Below are 22,964 nucleotides of genomic sequence, written 5' to 3' on the forward strand. Positions count from 1 at the left end.
ATATAATTTCTTCAATTTTTATATAAAAAATTTTTAAAACTCCTTTTTTATTAAATTATATATATATATATATATATATATATATATATATCAATGAATTTTTCTTGCATACTAGTATAAGTTTAAAAATTCTTAACTTTTATTTAATTTTAAGTTATAATTTTTTACTTTATAAACCGTTAGATGTAAGTTAAATGAAAAGTTTAAATTTAATGTAAAAATTTTTAAAATTATATTCTGCAAAAATTCTTTCTGTATAAAAGTTAATATTGTTAACACTTGTCAAACTTGCATACTTATTTAAATTAATAAATATATGATAATTTATTCAATTCAATTATTAAAATACTTATATAATTTTTTATGATTATATATATTAAAATTTTTATTTAGACATTTACATGAATGTTGTTTAAAATTTTAAATATTTATTATATATTAAAATAAAATAAAATATTTATTTATTTATTATTTATATAAAATTTTATAAAGTCAATATATAAACATTTAAATTAATTATTAAACTAATTAAATTTATATTTTATTTAAATTTATTGATAATATAAATGTTTTAATTTAACAGTTCATGTAAAAAAATGATAATTATATATATACACATATAAAAATTATAATTTTTTATTATTTATTTAATATAAAATTGAAATAATAAAAGTCATCTTAAATAAATTTATAAAGTTGTATTTAAATAATAATAATAATAAATACATATTATTTTTATTTTTAAAGTAAGATAAATTTTTTTGAAATTAATTAAATTTTACACAATTATTTAGGAAGTAATTATTTTTAAATAATTTATAAACTTTTGTAACAATTTTGCGTTCTCTAATTTGTATGTGTCTTTTAAAGTTCATTTATCAACACTTTTGAACGTAAGAATAATTAATAACAAAATATAGTCATGCAATATAAAAAAATGCATTAAAAATAAATCATTAATTAATTAAAATTTATTTACGTATTTGTAATAATTTACCATTATAACTATAGTTTACTTTGCACATATATTTATTTACTACTAACAATAAACTATATATAGAGATAAGTTTATATTATAGCCTATGCTTAAGTGAATAATAATTAAAGATCCGGTAATTTTTCAGTTATGTATAATTTTAATATTATATTTAATATTTTAAACTGTTTAATTTAAATAATTTAGTGTAAAAAACTAGCATCTAAAAGTTAATAAAAATGCAATAAAATAGTAAAATATAACTTTTTATTTATATTAAATTATTTTAACATTTTTTGCAAATTTATATAAAGCAGTGATATGTTATATTTTTATTATATTAATATTAATATTGAATAAATTCTTAGGTAAAGATTTCGTGTAACTCATTTTAAGTAATATTTATATTTTGCTAGATTTCAGAATGTTACAACTGATTTCAGACATTTTGTTCGCGATCCTCTGTATATTGTATATTTATGTTCAGAGTTTGAAAAAAATAGAAATAAGATATATTTTTATTTATAATTTTATATTATTCAGCTTCACCTAGGATGTAACGCATAATCTGTCTAGATAGATAAAATTATACTTCATGTCATATAAAATTAAATTTTACTAGGTACAATTTAATAAAAAGATAATAGAAATTCTTAATATAATTTATATTTTACGTAGATACAGTGGTATACTTCAATTAAATTGCTTTACTCTGGCATATATCAATTGATATAATTTATTTATTTAAAATATGTTAAGTATAACATTTTATATTAGTATTATTTATTATTAAATATTTTCAAATTAAATTAACATAGTTTGTTATAAAAACTAAATGAGCCGTTCATTTTTATAAATATTTATTATAATTTTATATAACTTTTAAAAAATAAAATATCAAATTTTAATTAAAAAAATACGAGTCAAATGCATCAAAAAATTAAAAAAAGCACTTTTAATTAAGAATGATTAACTTATAGAGTATCCGGGATCAGGAATTAAAATAATTTTGTAAGATAAATTTAATAATTTAAAGTATTTTTTAACTCTGTTATCCAGGGACACCGGAAAATTCCACATTTTGGAGTGAGTGGGCAGTTACAACGAAGAGGGCCTCTTCTACTCTCCTATAATTCCGGTTAGTGTTTTACTCTTTTCCCCTGTTTCCGTATCCATACCTATCCATTTCACGGGATGAGTTAATCGTGACTTACTTGCTGCAACTCCTTTGTTTCCTAGCGGGAGTGTCTATATATATTCCCTTCACATGGATATTCACATGTATGCGAGCAACTGTTCCCTTCTCTTTCTATTCTATTGTTCGGCTCTCTTCTCATACCACTTTGTTTCTTATCCTCAAACTCATTTCTCTACATGATTTATACAAAGTAACTTTGTTATTGTGTTTTTTACTTTAACATTATGTTCTGCCATTTATTATTGAGATTTTTCTGAGCTGTAATGCTGTATCCCTGGGTAAATATGAATGTTAATACATTTCCATTGTATTATTAATGTTGTAACCTTTAATTGAGATCTCTATATATATTGATATCTGGTGTCTCTATCATCAATTAAGTTTAACTGGCTTAAGATTATAAATCTGTGTGTCCCGTAGTGTTTGATGCTGGTTTTTTTGCGACGTTCTAAGTCTACTCGGTAATTGTAGCAGCCACGTGTGAATTGGAGTTGTCTGTTGAGTAATGTTTGAGGCTTGTATTTGTTTGTTTTGAGATTCTTAATCTTTTGACTTGCAATTTTTCTAGGAAGATGGAGGCTCTAGTGTCTTTGTTCGTGGCCCTTATGTTGTGCGGTTGTACTGCTCTCAAGGAGTGCACAAACATTCCTACACAATCACACACGTTCAGATTTGAGCTATTGACGTCCAAGAATGAAACGTGGAAGGCAGAGGTGATGTCTCACTACCATTTGACACCAACGGATGATTCCGCTTGGGCTGACTTGCTGCCAAGGAAACTCTTGACAGAACAAAACCAATATGACTGGGCAGTGATGTATAAGAAAATTAAGAACGTGGGTGTCTTCAACTCACCTGAAGGATTACTCAAAGAAGTGCCTCTTCAAGATGTGAGATTGAACGAGGATTCAATACATGCCCGGGCACAGCAGACAAATTTGGATTATCTATTGATGTTGGATGTGGACAGGTTGCTTTGGAGCTTCCGAAAGACAGCTGGTCTACCCACTCCTGGAACTCCTTATGGAGGGTGGGAAGGTCCAGAAGTTGAGCTCAGAGGTCATTTTGTTGGTTAGTTTATTTCATTAATCATTTTAATTGTTATTCTGTTTTTCTTTAACATGCAATAAAATCATAATAATTTTGTAACCTTTCAAGGGCTTAACTGCATAATCTTCTTTTCTTCTGTTTTGCTTTTTCCACGTTATGTTTTGGTTTTCTTTATTCATTCAACTAATTGTTTGAATAAGGATTGCAGTTATAAAAAAAATTTCAGGCATTTACTAAAGCTTATCATTCTATATCTAAGTTTTTTTCTGAAAGGATGTCTGATCCATGTATTTCAAATACTGGTTGTATTGTTTTTTGTTGAAAGGCTTTTGTAACACACAATGACACCCTAATGCATGTTTGTTGGTGGTCTTGCATCTAGCAAGCACATTACTAACTTTAAGCCTCTCGAATTATTTTCTTAAGGCTAATTATAATTGTTTTTTTATCCTGTGAAGGGCATTACTTAAGCGCATCCGCTCTAATGTGGGCAAGCACACAGAATGATATCCTGAGGCAGAGAATGTCAGCTGTTGTTACTGGTATGTCTGCTTGTCAAGAGAAAATTGGAAGTGGATATCTATCTGCATTTCCATCGGAGTTTTTTGATCGATTTGAAGCTATTCAACCTGTGTGGGCTCCTTATTACACCATTCACAAGGTACAATCAAAAGTATCAAAAGTATATTTTGATTATGCAAGTGCTTGGATATCAACTATTCAATTTTGACAGATCTTGGCCGGCCTCTTGGATCAACATACGTTTGCGGGAAACCCTCAAGCTCTAAAAATGGTAACATGGATGGTTGATTACTTCTACAACAGAGTGATGAATGTCATAGCAAGGTTCACTATAAATAGACATTATGAATCACTGAATGAGGAAACTGGAGGAATGAATGATGTCCTCTACAAATTATACAGGATAACGGTAGGTTAACTCTATTGCTGCTTTGTTTGTAATAATATATTATAGACTTTGTTGATTTAAGTATAGGCATCAATTACAGAGAGTTTAATTCATAGCTGAGAGTAAGAATTGGCTTAATATTGCTTTAAACTTCAATTCTGACATAGAACTGTCATGTTTTTCTTTTCAGGGAGATTCTAAGCATCTAGTGTTGGCTCACCTTTTTGACAAGCCATGCTTTCTAGGTTTGCTGGCAGTACAGGTAGAATTTCTATTTTATCTATATTGTCTTAGGGTGGCAAGTTAGTGTAACAGTAGAAGTTAATTTGAAAATATTCTTATTTGATGCAGGCTAACGATATAGCTGATCTTCACTCTAATACGCATATCCCGATTCTTGTTGGATCTCAAGAGCGTTATGAAATAATAGGCGATCCACTTTATAAGGTGAATTGCTTCACTCAGATTATATATATATATATATAAAGTTTGAATGGAAATGTGTATATTTACTATTTATTGATGTGATATTATTTACTTAGTTTTGAATTTTACACAATTTAAAAGAGTTCATTTATGTTCTGATCATCTAGTTTGTAGTTAATTGCCTGCACTCAAAACTTTCTTATTTCAACTTGTTTGTTGGTGTTGTAGGAAATTGGGACATTCTTTATGGCTCTTGTAAACTCTTCTCACAGCTATGCAACTGGAGGGACATCTGTCCATGAATTCTGGTATTAAGATGTCAGCTTTTTTAAATTTCATTTCAGTATGCATATGAGATTATCCATTGAATATTTGTTTAGAAATGTTTTTCCTTTATTAGTTCATAGTCAGTTCCTTTTTTTCAATTTTTGTGCAGGAGAGATCCAAAGAGAATAGCAGACAACATACGAACAACAGAGACTGAGGAGTCATGCACAACTTATAATATGTTGAAGGTACAACCAATTGTTCATTTTATTAGCTTGTTAAAAATGTTTATTTGAAAAGTTTAAATAACTCATTTATTAATTGCGAGAAGAGAGAAAATTTATTTTCATATTATAATTCATTAGCATATATTCATTTATTTCTGTCTTTATATGCTTGTATATGTCGTTGTGTTAGTTTCCATTATCTTAGCACTAAAATAAAAAGATTTCAGGTTTCACGCCACCTCTTTAGATGGACGAAAGAAATCTCTTATGCAGATTATTATGAGCGTGCCTTAACCAATGGTGTACTCAGCATTCAAAGAGGAACTGATCCTGGAGTGATGATTTATATGCTTCCACAAGGTGTTGGGTTTTCCAAGGCTAAAACTGGACATAGTTGGGGAACTCCGTTTGACTCTTTCTGGTGCTGTTATGGAACCGGTGTGCATTTCTTGATTTTATTTATTATCCGAATATGCATTAAACAGTACCACATTTATATACTCTTATCCTTTTTCTTGTTCATTAGGAATTGAATCATTTTCAAAGCTGGGGGATTCTATCTATTTTGAAGAGGAAGGGAAAAATCCTACTCTTTACATCATTCAGTACATATCAAGTTCATTTGATTGGAAATCTGGAAAAATTTTGATCAGTCAAACTGTTGTTCCAGCTGTGTCATGGGATCCTTATTTACGAGTCTCCTTTATTTTTTCTCCTGCTGAGGTAAATGAGTCAAATATTCATCTTAGACACTTTTTAGAGTAAATGCTGCATGTACTTTTCGTAATTTGGTTTGGTTTGTCTATGAAAGTTACTTTAGGATTGATGTTATAGTTGTCTTTATGTCCTTTCGTAAGTCTGCTGCATGTAAAAAGTTACTTATACTGGTTGTCTGTACTCACTTGTCAAGTATTTGTTTTGCAGAGTACTTCATCTACTTTAAACTTTCGAATACCGTCTTGGACTCATTTAGACGGTGCCAAAGCGGTATTAAATGCTGAAGTTTTATCTTTGCCGGCTCCAGGTCTGGATCTCTGTTCAATCGACATTGGACCATTTATTGCTAACTGCTAAAATGAGTAACATCATATACACATCACAACCAGGAAACTAAATTTTATACATGTTTTTTTTAACTAAAAAATTAATCTTGTTATTTTCTTTATATTTTAAATAGGAAAGTTTTTGTCAATAACGCGACAATGGCTTGCCGGTGACAAGCTGACTCTTCAGTTTCCCATTACTCTCAGAACAGAGGCAATAAAAGGTAGAATTATGTGATAATTTACTTGTGTATTACAAATATTCTACTTCTAACTAGAGATTTTGATTTCGTTACTAATTATGTTTTTAATTAAATTCAGATGATAGGCCTGACTATGTATCAGTTAAAGCAATTCTCTATGGTCCTTATCTTCTTGCGGGTCATACTAGCGGCGGTGATTGGGAACTTAAGGATGGGGGCAATTCAAACTGGATTACTCCAATTCCTGCCAGTTACAATAGTCAACTAATTTCTTGTGCACAGAACTTTGAAAAATCAACTTATGTCTTAGCAAACTCAAATCAAACCCTTGCGATGCAAATATTACCTCAACCTGGCACTGATTTGGCTCCTCGATCAACTTTTAGACTTGTGCCAAAGGAATCGAATGGTACATCAGTGATGTTGGAACCATTTGATCTCCCTGGAATGTACGTGACTGAACAAGGACCAGACAAATCTCTTAACATCGTAAATTTTTCACCTGGGACATCTTCTGCTTTTTCAGTAATACCGGGGTTGGATGGACGAAATGGAACTATATCTCTGGAATCCGAAAGCAACAAGGGTTGTTACGTGTATACTGGTCTGAATTCTGCTGCAGGAGTTAAGCTCAGTTGCATGTCTGCTTCTAACCCTTCTTTTAACCAAGCAACCAGTTTTGTCGCTTTGGATGGAATAAGCCAATACAATCCTGTTTCTTTCGTAGCTAAAGGAGCAAACAGGAATTTTCTTTTAGAGCCATTATTCAAATTTAGAGATGAACATTATACTGTTTATTTCAATATTCAAGATTGATAGATGATTCTTAGTATATATTTCTTTAAATGTTATTACGAGTTTCATTTTGTTTCCAGTATATGGGTTATGTTTTTTTTTATGAATTTTGTCAATTTCAATTCATTTTGTGTCTTCTAGTATATATTTGCTGTGTTCTGTTTTTTTATGAATTTTGTTAATTCCAATTCATTTAGTGTCTATTATATATTTGTTGTGTTCTATTTTTATAAATTTTGTCAATTCCAAATAATATATCTATAAAATATTAAAAAGAGAAAAGAAATTACTATATTTTTTAAATATACTAGTTTTTTATTATATAAATAGATATACTTATTATAACTTTTGAAATATAATTTATATATTTATTTTTAATTTTGTATTGATTTAAATAACTAAAAAATCTAATACTTTTATATATTTGCTTAATATATTTATTACCCTTTTATATATTTATTTATATAATATTGTGTTTTTTATTTATTAAAATGGATATAAAAGTAAAAATAAATAGAAAATTTATATTAAAAATATTTATAATAATTATAAAAAATAAATTAATCTAGAAAATTCATTTTTATCATAACTTTATGTATGTAGTAACGTTGGTATGTTAATAAAAAAATTTATTAACTCATAAAGAAGTAAATCATATTCAAGAATAAGAAATCTTAATAAACTATATTACAGTTTGCGAATTTAAAATCGAATACAAAACAAAATGAAAAACATGCAAAAGAGTTTTTATTAGTGCTAGACACACGTTTAGCACTACCAACTGAGTTGATGGTTCATGGGATATGAGTGCAGGGATTAAGCGGTTTTCCACAAAGGCACAGATTATGATCCAATGAACTCAGGGGAAGATGGTTGAACGGTGCACCACGTGGAATGGGGCCACAGAGACGGTTATGACTCAAGTCCAAATGTCCGATATAGGTAGCATGCACCATAGATTTAGCTACTGAACCTGTCAAATTATTATGCGACAAATCAAGGCTTATAAAATACGATTTTCCTCCAAACACATTGGGAATGGGCCCACTCAACCAGTTCCAACTCAAATCCAAATGGCTTATTCTGGAGCCCAATAGAGTCCACGGAATCTTCTCTGTTAGGTTGTTATACTTCAGATTCAGCGAGTCCAGAACCTTCATTCGGCCCAAAGAAAATGGAATCGAACCGGACAACCGATTTAGAGCCAAGTCCAGATCCGCCAACCCGTAAATTTCAGAAATGGACCGTGGGATTCGGCCAGTGATCCGGTTATGACTCAGCAAGGCCCGGTTCAGTCTCTTGAGCCGGCCCAAATCCCAAGGAATTGGGCCCTCGATGGCGTTATTGCGAAGGTCCAATTGCATGAGGTTGGTTAGGTTCACCAACGTCCTCGGAATCCTCCCAGAGATGTGATTGTCTGCGAGGTTGAGCAGCGTAAGTTGGGTGAGGCGCCCTATATCCCACGGAATTTTGCCGGAGATGAGGTTCCCGGAGAGGTCAATGATTTGAAGAAAACGGAGCGTTGTGATGCAGCGAGGGATGTTTCCGGAAATGCCCTTCCAATCGGAGATTGTGATGCTGGAGAGTTGAGTGAGGTTGCATATTGAGGGAGAAATGTGGCCGCTCATGTAGGGTGTTCCGGTGCGGCGGTTGTAGCGGTGGTCGTCGGTGACGGTGAGGGCGCGTAGGGTGATTTCGGCGACGCGGCCAGTGGTGGGGTCGCAGGTGATGCCGTACCAGTGGTAGCAGCAGTTAGTACCACTCCATGAATGGAAGATTCCTAAATGGGGCTCTTTAAGTGCTGCCTTAAAGGCCATGAGTGATGCCCATTCGGAGGGAGGACATGACTCTACTCGTGAGGATGTTAGAGCCATTAGGATTACTAATGCCATTGCCAAGACGAAGCTAGCACCACCCATTTTGTTGTTTTTGGTTGGTATGTTATTTGACTATTTAGTTATTGCGTAAGTGCAAGTGCAATCATGCATGCTTGTCACTTACTATTATATATGGGATGTAGCAACGGGTTGGTGTCATATATATCGAGAGATTGGTAGAAGAAAAGGGGATTATATTGTAATACTTGTGATGTAAGCATTAATTTGTATGATTTTCTAGGGGAAGCTAACTAGCTAGGTAGCATTGCATGGTTCTATTAACAAGAAAGGAATTTTGTAATGTGATTTTTAAAGTGATCGTGGTGGGGGCGACTCGCATGGATCGTTGGTGTTTGGATGTGATAAATGTAGGGAGGTTAAGAGTAGAATGGGAAGTGAGAATTAAGATGGGAAGGAAGGGAAGTAGTAAGTGTATGTGTTGCTTATAACACCAAAAAGAAATTGGGAGAATTGCACTTTGACACTTTGTGCGTAGTATCTGATTCAGTATTATGGCAAAGCAGGTGTCTTTTTAAAGTGATGGTATTTATCCGGCTAGTTATCACATAGCCTAAAGAGTACTCAAGCTCAAAGTTTGACACTTTGTGTGTAGTATCTGTTAATTTCACCTAGATCGATCGAGCCGGGTAGGAGAGACATTCTCCTATATTCAAGAGAGAATTGTAATTGTTACTATATATTTTCTTTTGTAGTTTATATTAAAGTTTATTTAACAGTTTGCATATTTTATACTTTATTTTTTTCCTTTTCCTTTTTACCAAAAAATTAGATACAACATTTTTCATGTGTTTAAAATTTTACCTTATATGCAATAGAGTTTGATTAAAATTAAGTATTCAAAATATATAATTTACAACGTAACCCATATGTTCAAGCACAACTCTCAATTATAAGTCAAAATCAATAAGTCAATATATGACTAAAATATGAACATATTAATTGGCAATTGTTTGACGCCATTTAGGAGTAATGCATAGATTTCTTTCTTATTTTGACAACATTTTTCACACCACCTGCATGACACAAATCTACTTTAGCCTCATCTCTCTCACACGCAAAACATGCTCATTTTGAATTGACGACTCAATAAGATGTGTAATATATATTCACAAATATAAAAATTAAATTGAGTTCCGTGTAATATTATAACTTTTACAGTAAACACCTAATTCGGTTTATGAAAAAAAAAATTAATTCTTGTCTCGATTCATTTCTTGAAAAAAATCATCAAATGATCTCTAAAAATTATAAACGTAAATAATTTTTCTTTTAGTTATCTGTTTCTGTTTTTTGTTTTAGTGAAATGCTATACGCAGAACAAAGATGTAAGATGAATCCGCACACATGTTACATACGATGGAATCTAATATCCTAGTTCAGCTGAACAAAGTCCATCATTTCTCTATATATCCATCATAACAAGTTCTATACATATAATAATTTTTTTTTCTTATTAAAGAAAGTGTTAAGGAATACACTATGCAATGGAATAAATCTCTTGGGTTGCAGTTTTCAGACCCCACAACATTCCCCAAGCAAATGTCCACATTGCGATAGAAACCCTTCGTGGAACCTCCTGCAAGAGTTCTTGATAAGACCTAGCTTCATACGTAAAGGGATTTAATGACGCAACCTTTATTTAACTTCGTAAAGGAAATATTTTCGTAAAGAAAAATTGCCCATTTTCAGATCATACGAAAATATTGTAAGAGTGTGATTTTTAGTAATTTATTCAAAGGATATCTTTCACAAATGGAAATATATTAACTTAGTATTAGTTTCACAGTTTTTATTTATTTTTTATTTTTTCATTTTTTTAACAATTTATCATTTTATATATAGGACGCAAAGAATGCACCTCATCATGACTATTTTAAAAGGAGAATTTCAGTATAACTTGCATTATATCGTGTCCACTTAAAAGAAAAAAAAGGGGAAAAAAAGACAAAATAAAAGAAATTATATCTTAATAAAATGTTAGTCATTCAATTACAATTTTGCACAAAAATTACATTATAATATAGGCATTCCAACCCCCAAATTCAATAGTTAATAAATTGATCACTACAATATACGTTAAGAAATATGAGTATTAGTTTTGTACGAAATAAGACCAAAATTAAAGGTAATCTAGCAGTTTCAAAATAAATTATAAAACAATAATGTACGAATTTAATATGGCTAAATTTAAGTCTTATTCTATATTTAATTTTTGAATGATCACCACCAAACCTAGATTTACAAGAAAAGAAAAAGATTTGTTTTCAATACTAGGATTTTTGCCTTTTTCAATTAATAATAATTAAACTAAAAATTAAATTTAGTTTCTCACATCCCAACCTTCAAATTAAATTCACAAGTGCTTTTGTTGATGTCAAGATATATGTCTGTTCTAAATATCTCACAGTATAACACCCTAGATTTACTTTGTGTTTTGAAACTTCTCGATATATGCTTGCTGAGCAACTTGCTCCAATCTTCTATGGTAGCTCCAAGATACGTGCGTATATTTTGAATCAGTATATTCAATATTTGCATTCCATTTATGAAATCTCTAATTCTAGCATAAATATATCATGGTGACAAAAAGTTTAAGGAAATGAAAACTATCACATTTTATGTTCGTAGTACGCTTTTCTTAATCCATAGATAAGAGAAATTTTCTTTCTCTTACTCTTATAGTCACAATCCTCAACAAAACAACATGACTAACCAAGCAAAGATTGAACTATGGAACATAACAGAATTTAGAGTACGTTAACAAATCTAAACTAAAAACAAATAAATATATTATAGAATAACAAATCCAAACTTAAAACGTGAAATATAAGATTAAAATTGAGACAATTTAAGAATATAGAGTACGTTAACAAATCTATATGCCGTGATATGACTTAAAAGATCGAGCTTTGTAAAGAATTTTGAACATTAGAAGTATTGAATGAGCACTTCATGAAATATGGAAATCAACAATTTAAGAATTAAGGTTCGTAAAATTTAAAGTATTAATTACTTACGCTCAAATGAATATGTGTCTGATTTAGAGAATGAGAATTAGGGTTCTTAATATTTTAGATAATAATAGGGACTATGATTCTCTTTAGGAAGGTACTAGAAAAGCTCAAATTGTTTGTGCTTAATTTTGAAAAACTTATTTCTAAATATTTTGAAGTGTTTTTAAGTCAAAGTTAACCCATAAATATCTCTACCTAATTCATATATTTTCAATTAAATAATTTGAAGCTTAATTATGATTTTTTAATTAATATAAAAACAGGAATATGGATAAATTATTTCAGGGTATGTCAGGTCCTTAGGCTCAAACCCGCGCTATTGCAAGGCAAGTGTATTTGTTTAGCGTACACAAATCATTTTTCATTAGTAATAGACTTATGATATTAAGTCTATATTTTTAGTGGTTAACTTCTCTGGCGGTCTGATATACGCCCTAATTGATTGCATTCGGTTTATTTTGTTCTTAGTAAGCATGCAATCAGATCATAGGTGAGAGCTTTTCTATATATATATACCATCTCTTTTTAATATATTTTTTTTACTATTTTATAAATAAATATTAAATAAAAATAAACATATTTATTATTTCAAAAATATAAAAAAATTATTATTTCGTGTATGGGGGACACGCCAACCAAGAGAGAGACCCGATTCCGGTCTCACCGGGGCATGCAGCATGGATGCAGCAGCAACGGCTACAGTGTAGAACAGTCATTCATTTTCTCACCGCTACTCACATGTGCTGTCTACCATTCATCAACATCCATTCGCAATTAATATCCCATTATCTATATACTTTTAAATTTGTTGTTCCACCGCTCTTAATGACAGGGGGTATCAGACATCCTGAATTCAATTTTGAATAAAGAGCTTCGTCAACCTTGAAACAATGCGTTTCTGAGATCTTACGCGATGTGCACGTGCATGGACGATACAAACCTTCTATTTTTATTAATTAATATGACAACACAGACACATTGAGGATTGATTAGAAAAGTTTGAATGAGATTAATAGCTGTTGATGTAGTAGCGTTAATTAACAAGCTTTGAGTGGCTTTCCACAGAGGCAATCGTTGTAAGCAAACGATGACGCATCCAGATTATTGCAGGAGCTGGGAATTGGGCCGCAGAGATGGTTGTGGCTCAAGTCCAAATACCCAATGTAAGAAGCTGAAGATATTGATTTGGGTATTTGACCATTGAGGTTATTATACGATAAATCCAGTGACGTAAAATAAGACCTATCCCCAAACGCGTCTGGTATATTTCCCTCCAACATGTTGTGGCTCAAGTTCAAGTCACTGATTTCCGAGCCGAAAAGGCTCGTGGGTATCTTTCCCGAAAGCTTGTTCATGTCCAACTTCAAGGTTGACAGAACCGCCATTCGGCCCAATGACTCAGGGATGGGCCCAGACAACTGGTTCCTAGAAAGATCTAGATCCACAAGACGGTATATTTTAGAAATTGAGCTCGGGATAGGCCCGATTATGCTGTTCCCGCTCAGAAGGGCCCGGCTCAGCATTTGAAGCCGGCCCAATCCCTGCGGGATGGGCCCGGAGATCTTGTTGTTACGAAGGTCAAGATGCATCAAACCGGTCACGCTAGTCAGCGACGGCGGGATTTTGCCGGCAATGAGGTTATCGGCGGCGCTCAGCAGAGTAAGCTGCTGAAGCCTGCCGATGTCGGCGGGGAGAGTTCCGGAGATGCGGTTTCCGGAGAGATCGATGATGCGGATGAAAGAAAGGGAGGAAATGCAGCGAGGAATCTCGCCGGAGATTCCCTGCCAGTCTGTGAGGATCATGCTGGAGAGACGAGTTAGCTTGCAAATCTCCGGCGATATGTGACCGGTCATGCAGCCGGGACGGTGGGGTTTTTCGAAGGTGGTGTAGACGGAACCAGCGCGGAGGCTGATTTCGGCGACACGACCAGAGTTTTGGTCGCAGGAAACGCCGAACCAGCGGTGGCAGCAATCGGCACCCGTCCAGGAGTTGAATATGCCGTAGTGAAGCTCCTGGAGAGCTGACTTGAAGTCCAGCAGCGCCGCTAGGTCCGACGGCGGGCAGGAGTGGACGGTGGAGGAAACGGCGAGCAGTAACAGCGCTGTCAACGGCGTTAACCAAACTGCATTCATTGTGGTTTTGAAAAGATGGAAAGAGAATATGAATGTAGAGATGCGCGATATGTGCATGCATGAGAGTTAGGGACCTGACTCTGATTTATACTGTCATCTTGTTAAGAGCATAGTCTCCAGATATAATAAAGAAAATATGAGAATGAAAAGTTTTAATAGAAAATTTGTAATATTATTTTTATTTTTAACTTATATTTATCAAACACCATCCTTAAGATAATAATCCTTAGCAAACCTCAACAATTTAATAAAGAATATCGGATGGAATAGAAGAACGTGGGAGACAGGATCCGTATGATTTAATGCTCGCAGAAAATGAATTTTTAAGTTGTCAAATTAAGGATTTATGAGAAACAATGGGTACACTGATCGATATTTATGCTAATCTTCATTTTCTTACTCCGTTAATAGGCTGTCATAATTACGCATGGAAACTCCGGGACCTGTTAATACACCGTAAATTATAATTGATCCACCATATTAATTTCGTAAACATACAAATATTATTCAATTTATTTTTTATATTTTATTTCTACCATTCAAAAGTTTTATCCTTTGAACATATATAATCCAATAAAACATAATATTTATTATTAACACTAAAAGTATTTCTTATACTTTTTTAAAAATTACACTTAATGCGTAAAAATTTGTTTGCATAATAAACTATAATGTCCACGTAAAATGTGACTTAAAATCATAACGATGAATAAACCTTCCAAGCTATCAATGCGAGTTCAATTTCTACTCCCTGCTTATATTCTATCTCTCTATTTATTCTATTTATTTTTTTTCTATTTTAAAATGAATTTAAATTTATTAATTATTTATTTTAATTTTTAACAAAATTTTTGTTATTTATGTTCAATTGAATTTGAGTATTTATTTATTATTCTATTTTCATTATTTTATTATATCTATCTACAGACAGATAGAATTTAATTTTATTCTATTAGGTTTCTAAATATGCATGAAGTATTCATTTTTTTTTCAAAGAACGGGTCTCTGTTATTTTGTAACATTTGTTTTATAATTTTTTCTATCAAATCAAAATAATATTTTTAAAACTATTTAGTTATTTAGTTAAAAAATATCTTTAATTTATTTATCCGACACTTATATTTTCTTCGATTAACACTAATCAATATCATGATAAAATATCTATCAATTACCATCAAAATATTTTTTTATCAATAAAACTTTTTTTGAGAATTTTTTAAACTGAGAAATTCAAATATTTTTGTTTTTACTATCAGTAACATAATTATATATTAATTAAATATTTCTTTAAATACATTTTTATTTATATTTTCCCCTTTTTTGTCCGAGATTTTTTTTTCCTGTTTTTTCTTTTGGTCCAGGAGAATATTTTTCCTTTATAAAATGATGGTAAAATAATACCCAGTATGTTTCGGGCCTCGAAATCGTCGGGCCCAAAGAAAGGACAAGCCCTTTTACCAACGTGTTCCAAATTAGGGTTTCGTGGCGCTTCATATATAATCAAAACCCTACCTTCTTTCTCTTTGTCACAGCACGAGACTGAGAAAGAGAGAGACAGAACGAGTGCGTGCGTGCGTTCTCCGTTAGTCTCAGAAATGGTTACGTTTAGGGTGAGTAAACTCGGTTCAATAACCTTTGTTTTTCATTTTCCATTGAGATCCATTTTTTGTCAAGTGACGTTTGTTTGCTCTGCAGTTCCACCAATACCAGGTTGTTGGGAGGGCTCTCCCTACGGAAGCAGATGAACACCCCAAGATTTATCGTATGAAGCTGTGGGCCACCAATGAAGTTCGCGCTAAGTCCAAGTTCTGGTAAACTCTTTCGTCTCTCGCTTGAGATCTTTAATGCAATGTTTTGCAGGATTATTTTGTGTTATGACTTCATCAATTGAAGTCAGTTGTTTGTGTTTTGAATTTTGGGGATTTGTTGTTTTTTTAATCAGGTATTTTCTGAGGAAGCTGAAGAAGGTTAAGAAGAGTAATGGTCAAGTCCTTGCTATCAACGAGGTACAATCTATCTTAAAAATCAGATTGCTTTGTTTGTTTTTCTTTCTGGATATTTTCCCGATGGTTTGAAAATATGGTTTGATGAAAACAATGATATAATTCTCGATTACGATGGAAATTGTTGAGGAAAGTGTATTATTGGTGGATTGAGTTGCTTTGCTTTTATGATGGTCAATGCTATCTAGGTTGATGTTTATATGACATTGACCTGGACCGGGATTCTCTCCCGTTTTGGCGCGAACTGGACGGTCCAGTCAAGCAAAATTTTGCATTTTTGCTTAAGCGAAAATACAAAATCAACGTGACAGGACGTACGGGAGAGAATCCGAGTCCCATTTACCTGTTAAGGAAATTATAATTGGGGGAAATGACATGGATAGTTTCTTACAAGTATTTTATATTCCTTATTTCAGAACTGAATAACAATGACGCACAAATATTGCAAAATTTACCTGTGAAGTGTTATTTTTAAAGCTTTCCTTTCATATAAATTTTCATAGCAAATTCCTACAGATATTATTTGCGTAATCAAGCTTTTAATAAAATTGAATTGCCTGTTTGATGTTTGCATATACTGAATTGTTTTTACCTGACCACTGTTTAGCTATAAATAACTGTTGATGATATGTAATTTCAATCAAGTTAGTTCATGTATGAACTGTTTCTGAACTTCTCAATAACCTATGATTTTAGTGAACTAAGTAATCTGTTGAGTTAATTTGGATCATGACATATTCTTGTACATGGAAAAATGTGTCTGGATATGCAATTTGTTTCAACAGAATTGAAAATACACCCAGTAACATTATTCTGGCGTGTTAAAATCCATCGATCACAAATGAACTTATTTTGCAGATTTTTGAGAAGAACCCAACCAAGATTAAGAACTATGGTATATGGTTGAGGTATCAGAGTAGGACAGGCTATCACAACATGTACAAGGAGTTCCGTGATACCACTCTGAATGGTGCAGTTGAGCAGATGTACAATGAGATGGCTTCTCGTCACAGGGTCAGGTACCCTTGCATCCAAATTATCAAGACTGCCACCGTCCCAGCTAAGCTTTGCAAAAGGGAAAGCACCAAACAATTTCACAACTCCAAAATCAAGTTCCCATTGGTGTTCAAGAAAGTTAGGCCACCTTCAAGGAAGTTGAAGACCACATACAAGGCGAAAAAGCCCAACTTGTTTATGTAATGTGTGGTTGATGCGAACACAATTTTCAATCATAATTATTTTAATGATTTACAATCAGTCTTTTTGTTTTATAATATTTTTCCACATTTTGAATGATAAATTTTCCAAAAATCCATTAAAGTCGTTTTTTCTTTTCACATTTTATAAAGATCTCACTGACTTATACTGATCCCAATATTATTGATTTCACAAATTAATACAAACGTTTTAACAAATAAGAAGCAAATTACCCCGAGGCTCTCATATTGTTGAGTTATCATTTCATGAAAAAAGTAAAGGTAAGAGACAACTCAACCTCTGGCTTAATAACTGTCAATATTGAAGCCGGAAGTATTAAAAAAATCTTAATATATGTCTATATGTGCAAAATATTTTGTAAATGGTCAAAATGTGTAGCACAGACATCAATTTGATATTAATATTAGTCTGAAAAATCATCATATTCTTTCATGATACTTAAATAATATAAGATTACAAAAGAACACCTTATAAATTTAGACTTTATGGGTTCAAAATGCTATTGCATGGAAAGTAAACAAGATGTATGGTACGATTGAGTATCATGTTTTAGTCTCTAGAAGTTGTGAGAACTATCTGGCTTTTTTTATGAATCGAACATAAAATTAGTCAACGCAGATGCAGCTAATTAAGCCAATCTTTTGGTCAAGGTAATATGCTTTATTTGGTTGCCCAATGATGCCGGAAACTTCCAAAACGCCTGCTAAGTGGGCCTGATGCAAGATGGGAAGAAAATAAAAGCTGACACGATTTTGGGCTCCAATCTGGATCCATGCCTGTAGAAAGATCAATTCATTTCGATGTTCCTGATAACTGCACCGGGCCTGTTTTATTTACTGATTATACTTTTTTTTTTCTTCTAAAACATTCTTTCTTTTCACCTAAACTAAAAGACTTATTTTCTTCGTATAAGAACTAAAAAATCATAGAAGTTGATCATTAGCCGTTCCATTTTCCCGTAGAAAAATCATATCCTTTCTAACACAATGATCACTGCCTGTAACATAACATATAGCGTGCGCATGTCTCTTGTCACGTTTAATCATATGCATTATAAATCTTAAAAGGAAAATGAGTTGAGAATTTAATTTCCAGTATCTAATTTCAAATAGTAAATTTTTTCTAAATATATAATTTCAAAAAACTGATAAACATTATTTCAAATACTAAAAAGGAAAATGAGTAATTGTTTTTCAGGGTTAAGTTCACACCTTTTTTTTTTTATTATTCACAGTGCGTCTACGTTATTATAGTGCCCAACAACCTTCTGAGTCTGTTTTCAAGTTACTTCTCTTTAGGCAGTTGAACTATGCCTTCTTGTTGATTTGAGTTTGTATAATATATCTTCCTTTTTATCTAAATAAAATTGGACAGAGGTCATTGAACGTAACATTTACAGTTATCCCGTAGCACATGCCCGCTCGCTATTTAGTTATCTTCATTCACTTTATATATATATATATATATAGTTTTGCATTATTATAAAAGATATTTTAAGAACTATACATATATGTAGAAAGTAAAATAGGGTGTGTAAAAAGCATCTCCCCTGCATCCGTTCCTTTTGTCTGGTCTTTTGAATCACCAGAATCCAGAACAAATACCAATTGCACAAATAGAACATTTGGGCCTTTTATTAGGCCTTTTATTAGGCCTTTTTTAGTCTTTGAACAACTGCATTTGATAAAATAAAACTTTTTATATCATTAAAGCCACTTCTAAAATTTGTACAACATATCTAACAAAATCCCAATTTTACTGTGTTCTCTTCATTACTTCATCTTTATGACTTGTATGTACAGACTCAAAAAATTTGGAAGACAAACATAGCACAACATGGACACATGCAACCAAGCACATATTCTTTTTCATCTTTTCCTCAGCATGATTAATAATTAAAATGACAAATATAAGAAAAAAAGTAAAGGGAATTTCTTTTTGTGTTCCTTTAACCTGATGACAGTGGCACATGGACATAGAGGCAATTTAACATTAGTTTACGAGGGTGAGACAGTGGCACTTAGTATAAACAATATATTTATATGTAAACGAAGTAGAAAAGTGATTGGGTCTCACTCAAAGAGATTTTGTCTTTTAGCAACAGTGAAATGTGGAAAAAGATATGGGTATGGTGTGATTCAGTAACAGTACAAAAGCACATTATATCAAGTTAGAATGCCCGGCTGGCCGCAACTCCCCACTATTAACTATTTTAGGGGAAAACACGTGCCTTGTCACCTTCTTTTGCGTCTATTTTTAACTCTTATGTGTTGATTCAATCGACAACAATGATACAAAATATAAAATATCAAAATTTAATAAAAACAAGATTGAATAAAATTAAGTCAAATTTATACTAAAATAATAAATTAGAGTTATTTAGTTTAATTTATTTTAACCTAATTTTTTTTAAGATGATATAATTTTGATTCACAATTAACAAAATTTTCAAATTTAAACTTTGAACTTGCAATTTTCGAAAATTGAGAATTTTTATTTGAGTATTAGTAAAATAGAATACACACATTACAATTTTAGTAAGAAATTAAATAATGAAAATTTTTTGAAAGCTAAAATTGAAGATAGTGTCATACATTTGGAAACACGTTTTAGAAAATAGAAAAAATAACCAACATATTACAAAAAATACAAACTCATTTGTTAAAATACAGACATTCATTGTAAAATACCTATTATTACGATACGATAGTATTGAATGTCAAACTTTAGAAGAACAACATAAAAAAATGATAGTTATAAAATAATTATACTAAAATGAACGACTAGTCACGTAAAAAAATAGAAAAAACAACATCAATTATAAAAAGTAAATAAAAAATCAATTAAGATGATTTAGATACTTGTAAGTAAAAAAGTTGCAAGCATCAATAAAAATATAAAAATTTATTATTTTTTTTGTATAAGATAAAATTTATATATAAAAAGATAAATTCACAAGTTAATAGAGTTATCATATTTTATTAATAACAAACGTGATATTCAATATTACGAAACTTCAAATGTATTCTTAACATTATTTTTTTAAATTTTTAATTAACATTTGTAAACGGTTATAATTATTTAAAGTATGAATTTATATATATATTTTCAATTCCACCACTTTTTGTTTTAAGTGTTTTTCATTAACTACATTATACTACTACTTAACAAAATTGACATTAAGATCGTTAACCCAATCAAAACGCTTTCATTTTTTTTATTCAAATTTTCTTCCGTCATTTTCTCCTTCAATGAAGGATACAGGCCAGCAATACAACGGTGCTCTTCTTAATTATTATAATAAAAACATTTTTACTAACTCTTTTTCTTAATCTTTTCTTTTATCTACTTTTTATTTTTATTTTCCATCGCATAAGTAAAAAATAAACAGACATTATTGTAGGAGATGTTCCCAAATTATTTCAGTCTTTAAAATGTTTAATTAGTTGAGAAATTAAAATTATAGAAATTTACTATAAAGTATAACATTTAGTGTATTAAGCATTTCAGTGTTTTATTTAGTATTTCTTGAATGTTTACCAATTAAATATCTTAAGAAAGAAATATCGTGAAATATTGTTTAATTAAGTCCGAAATTTTTAGATTTTTTCAGATTACCAAAAGAAAATGATTATTTTCATGTGCATCACATTTGCTACCGCTACTGTAAATTAAAGTAATTATTATAAAAAAAATTCATATGAAATAATTTAATAAGCATAAGATTTTATTGTCTGAAGAAACCAATATGAAATTATGAATATTCCTAAATCAAATCTCTATAAATTTTTGAGTTTTCACGGTGTAGTAAGAAACGTTCCAACTTCCAAACAGGGAAGTTATATTAATTACACCAATGAGCATTTAAAAAGTATTAAAATACAATAAAAAAGTTTTGTTAACGTAAGTTTTTAGAACTGAAGATAAACCATTAATAATAATAAAATTTTATTAAAAATAATATTTATTATATTTTTATAATTTTAATATAATAATTACATATTTTTTTTATAAAAAAAATTATTTATAAATATTTAAATTTAATTTTAAAAACTGAAATTAACAAAATTCTAATAAAAAAATAAATATTAAAAACTATTAGCATTGTTTTATTTAGTAAAACCACTTTCTTGAAAACAAAGAAGTACAGGATTTTATCATACAGGGACTTATCATGATTAATTATAAAGTTTATTAATTGTATTTAAAACTATTAATTTCTTTGGTACATGATTATTTAAATAAAAAGCATGACAGATGTATTTGGATATTTAATAATATAGACGTGGGGTCTCACTCGAAGGCGAGATCCACAATCACAAGTAACTTTGTTAGTATAAGATAATTAATATAACTTCATTAAAAATTCTCGGTTGGGCCATTAAATTTTGAAAATAAAATAAATTGATAAGGCATATATATATATATATATATATAATAATGAATTATATTAAAACTTTAATTTTTATTATTAACTATAATATTCTTTGTTTATATTTGAAAGTAATAAGCGATAATCGTCATCTTAAAAGCAACAAGTTTCAATTTTTCTAGTTTATGATCAGGAGTTCATGCCGTTGTGATTAAATTTTTATTTTAAGTCATATTCACACATATGCACAGGATATTCAACCTTTTTTTTCTGTTTATCTTAGCCAATAATTAAAGAATAAATCATTATTCTTTAGATAAATGAAAATTTATTCCGAAAAAGACGTATTCAGTAATTCAAGTGATGGTAAATCGATTTAAAAAAAGTGTATTATTTTTATTCTTAAATTAATATTTTTTAATTTGTAGTTTTTAATAAATTTGAATTAATAATAAAAAGTGTGTGAGATGAATTTATTAATCGAGTCAACTTTCTACATTTCTTAAATTTTGAAAATTGTTTATTTATTGGGTAAAGAATAAATAAAAGAGAGTAGCACTTATTAGAGGGTCCATTGAAATTATTTTCAACGCATCTCCGTGCACGAACGTCCGTGTGGAAGCAGTGGTCCCCAATGCAACATAGAAATATTTGCTTTTCTCTTTCCACTTCTCGCAACACCAATATCTCAAGTACATGTAGCAATTTTTCATTTTTTTAATCCTTCAGATTTGTCTTAAATATGTGTGTTTATGCATTTCAATTAGCTACTAATTAATTATAAGGAGAAAACAAATAAGTGCGTGGACTTCATATGTGGGATTATATAGTTGCTCACACCTTTCTCTATTGTGTTTTTAATTACTGTCGTTGAACTGCAAATTATTCAAATCTTGCATGTTTTTGGATTCACCAATTCCATATTACGAAAATTTTATTTTTTTTCCTTGAAATTTTACTGTCTCTAAGAGATTGGGATGTTTTAAACAAAAGAATAAGATTGTATTAAGAAAAAAGGGAAATATACACACAAACACACAAACATCAATGACTTTTTTTTTTTTTTTAATTTTCAGCTATACTGTAAGGTATTACTGAATTAGCTTTAATGGCGATTGATATATTATGTTATTTTCTCTGAAAATAATCAACTTTATTTAATGGGAGTATTCAAAGACAGTGATGGAACAAAAGAATCACAGGCTCCACCCAATTACATGTCTTGACCTTAA

General features: G+C 30.7%; 4 protein-coding genes across 10 annotated transcripts; 2 read left to right on the forward strand and 2 right to left on the reverse strand.

Moving 5' to 3' along the window:
• Positions 1 to 2,036: 2,036 nt before the first annotated feature.
• On the forward strand, positions 2,037 to 7,237 carry LOC113865788. 6 transcript variants are annotated; one of them, XM_027500537.1, is made up of 13 exons: positions 2,037 to 2,114; positions 2,743 to 3,245; positions 3,683 to 3,885; positions 3,958 to 4,155; positions 4,325 to 4,396; positions 4,486 to 4,581; positions 4,789 to 4,868; positions 4,997 to 5,075; positions 5,282 to 5,492; positions 5,581 to 5,777; positions 5,979 to 6,078; positions 6,232 to 6,321; positions 6,419 to 7,237. In XM_027500537.1, exons 2-13 carry the CDS (start codon positions 2,747 to 2,749, stop codon positions 7,114 to 7,116), a joined length of 2,523 nt encoding a protein of 840 aa, XP_027356338.1. In that variant the 5' UTR covers positions 2,037 to 2,114; positions 2,743 to 2,746; the 3' UTR covers positions 7,117 to 7,237. The 6 variants fall into 6 exon arrangements, with proteins under 6 accessions (XP_027356338.1, XP_027356336.1, XP_027356337.1 ...); XM_027500535.1 differs by having other exon boundaries at positions 2,060 to 2,257; positions 6,419 to 7,234; XM_027500536.1 differs by having other exon boundaries at positions 2,074 to 2,114; positions 4,789 to 4,872; positions 5,001 to 5,075; positions 6,419 to 7,153.
• Positions 7,238 to 7,889: 652 nt separating this feature from the next.
• LOC113865141 (DNA damage-repair/toleration protein DRT100-like) lies at positions 7,890 to 9,014 on the reverse strand. The gene has a single exon (XM_027499521.1). The coding sequence runs from the start codon at positions 9,012 to 9,014 to the stop codon at positions 7,890 to 7,892; it is 1,125 nt and encodes a 374-aa protein (XP_027355322.1).
• A 4,030-nt stretch (positions 9,015 to 13,044) lies between these two features.
• On the reverse strand, positions 13,045 to 14,139 carry LOC113865778 (DNA damage-repair/toleration protein DRT100-like). The gene has a single exon (XM_027500522.1). It carries the CDS (start codon positions 14,137 to 14,139, stop codon positions 13,045 to 13,047), a length of 1,095 nt encoding a protein of 364 aa, XP_027356323.1.
• Positions 14,140 to 15,639: 1,500 nt separating this feature from the next.
• On the forward strand, positions 15,640 to 17,442 carry LOC113865044 (60S ribosomal protein L18a-2). 2 transcript variants are annotated; one of them, XM_027499388.1, is made up of 4 exons: positions 15,640 to 15,749; positions 15,835 to 15,950; positions 16,082 to 16,145; positions 17,001 to 17,442. In XM_027499388.1, the coding sequence occupies exons 1-4, from the start codon at positions 15,735 to 15,737 to the stop codon at positions 17,340 to 17,342; spliced, it is 537 nt and encodes a 178-aa protein (XP_027355189.1). In that variant the 5' UTR covers positions 15,640 to 15,734; the 3' UTR covers positions 17,343 to 17,442. The 2 variants fall into 2 exon arrangements, with proteins under 2 accessions (XP_027355189.1, XP_027355190.1); XM_027499389.1 differs by lacking the exon at positions 15,640 to 15,749 and having other exon boundaries at positions 15,826 to 15,950; positions 17,001 to 17,441.
• Positions 17,443 to 22,964: the final 5,522 nt, after the last annotated feature.

The sequence above is a fragment of the Abrus precatorius genome, unplaced genomic scaffold, assembly GCF_003935025.1.
Source record: "Abrus precatorius isolate BTA unplaced genomic scaffold, Abrus_2018 Scaffold4, whole genome shotgun sequence".
In the NCBI taxonomy this organism is placed as follows: domain Eukaryota; kingdom Viridiplantae; phylum Streptophyta; class Magnoliopsida; order Fabales; family Fabaceae; genus Abrus; species Abrus precatorius.

Bases quoted from the DNA above. Each gene is read 5' to 3' on its own strand.
- LOC113865788 (XM_027500535.1), top strand. The intron at 4,869-4,996 runs GTATTAAGATGT...ATTTTTGTGCAG, and splicing joins ACATCTGTCCATGAATTCTG to GAGAGATCCAAAGAGAATAG. The intron at 6,079-6,231 runs GTCTGGATCTCT...TATTTTAAATAG, and splicing joins TTTATCTTTGCCGGCTCCAG to GAAAGTTTTTGTCAATAACG.
- LOC113865141 (XM_027499521.1), bottom strand. From the start codon at position 9,014: ATGGGTGGTGCTAGCTTCGTCTTGGCAATGGCATTAGTAATCCTAATG.
- LOC113865044 (XM_027499388.1), top strand. The intron at 15,951-16,081 runs GTAAACTCTTTC...TTTTTTAATCAG, and splicing joins CGCGCTAAGTCCAAGTTCTG to GTATTTTCTGAGGAAGCTGA. The intron at 16,146-17,000 runs GTACAATCTATC...CTTATTTTGCAG, and splicing joins AAGTCCTTGCTATCAACGAG to ATTTTTGAGAAGAACCCAAC.
- LOC113865778 (XM_027500522.1), bottom strand. From the start codon at position 14,139: ATGAATGCAGTTTGGTTAACGCCGTTGACAGCGCTGTTACTGCTCGCC.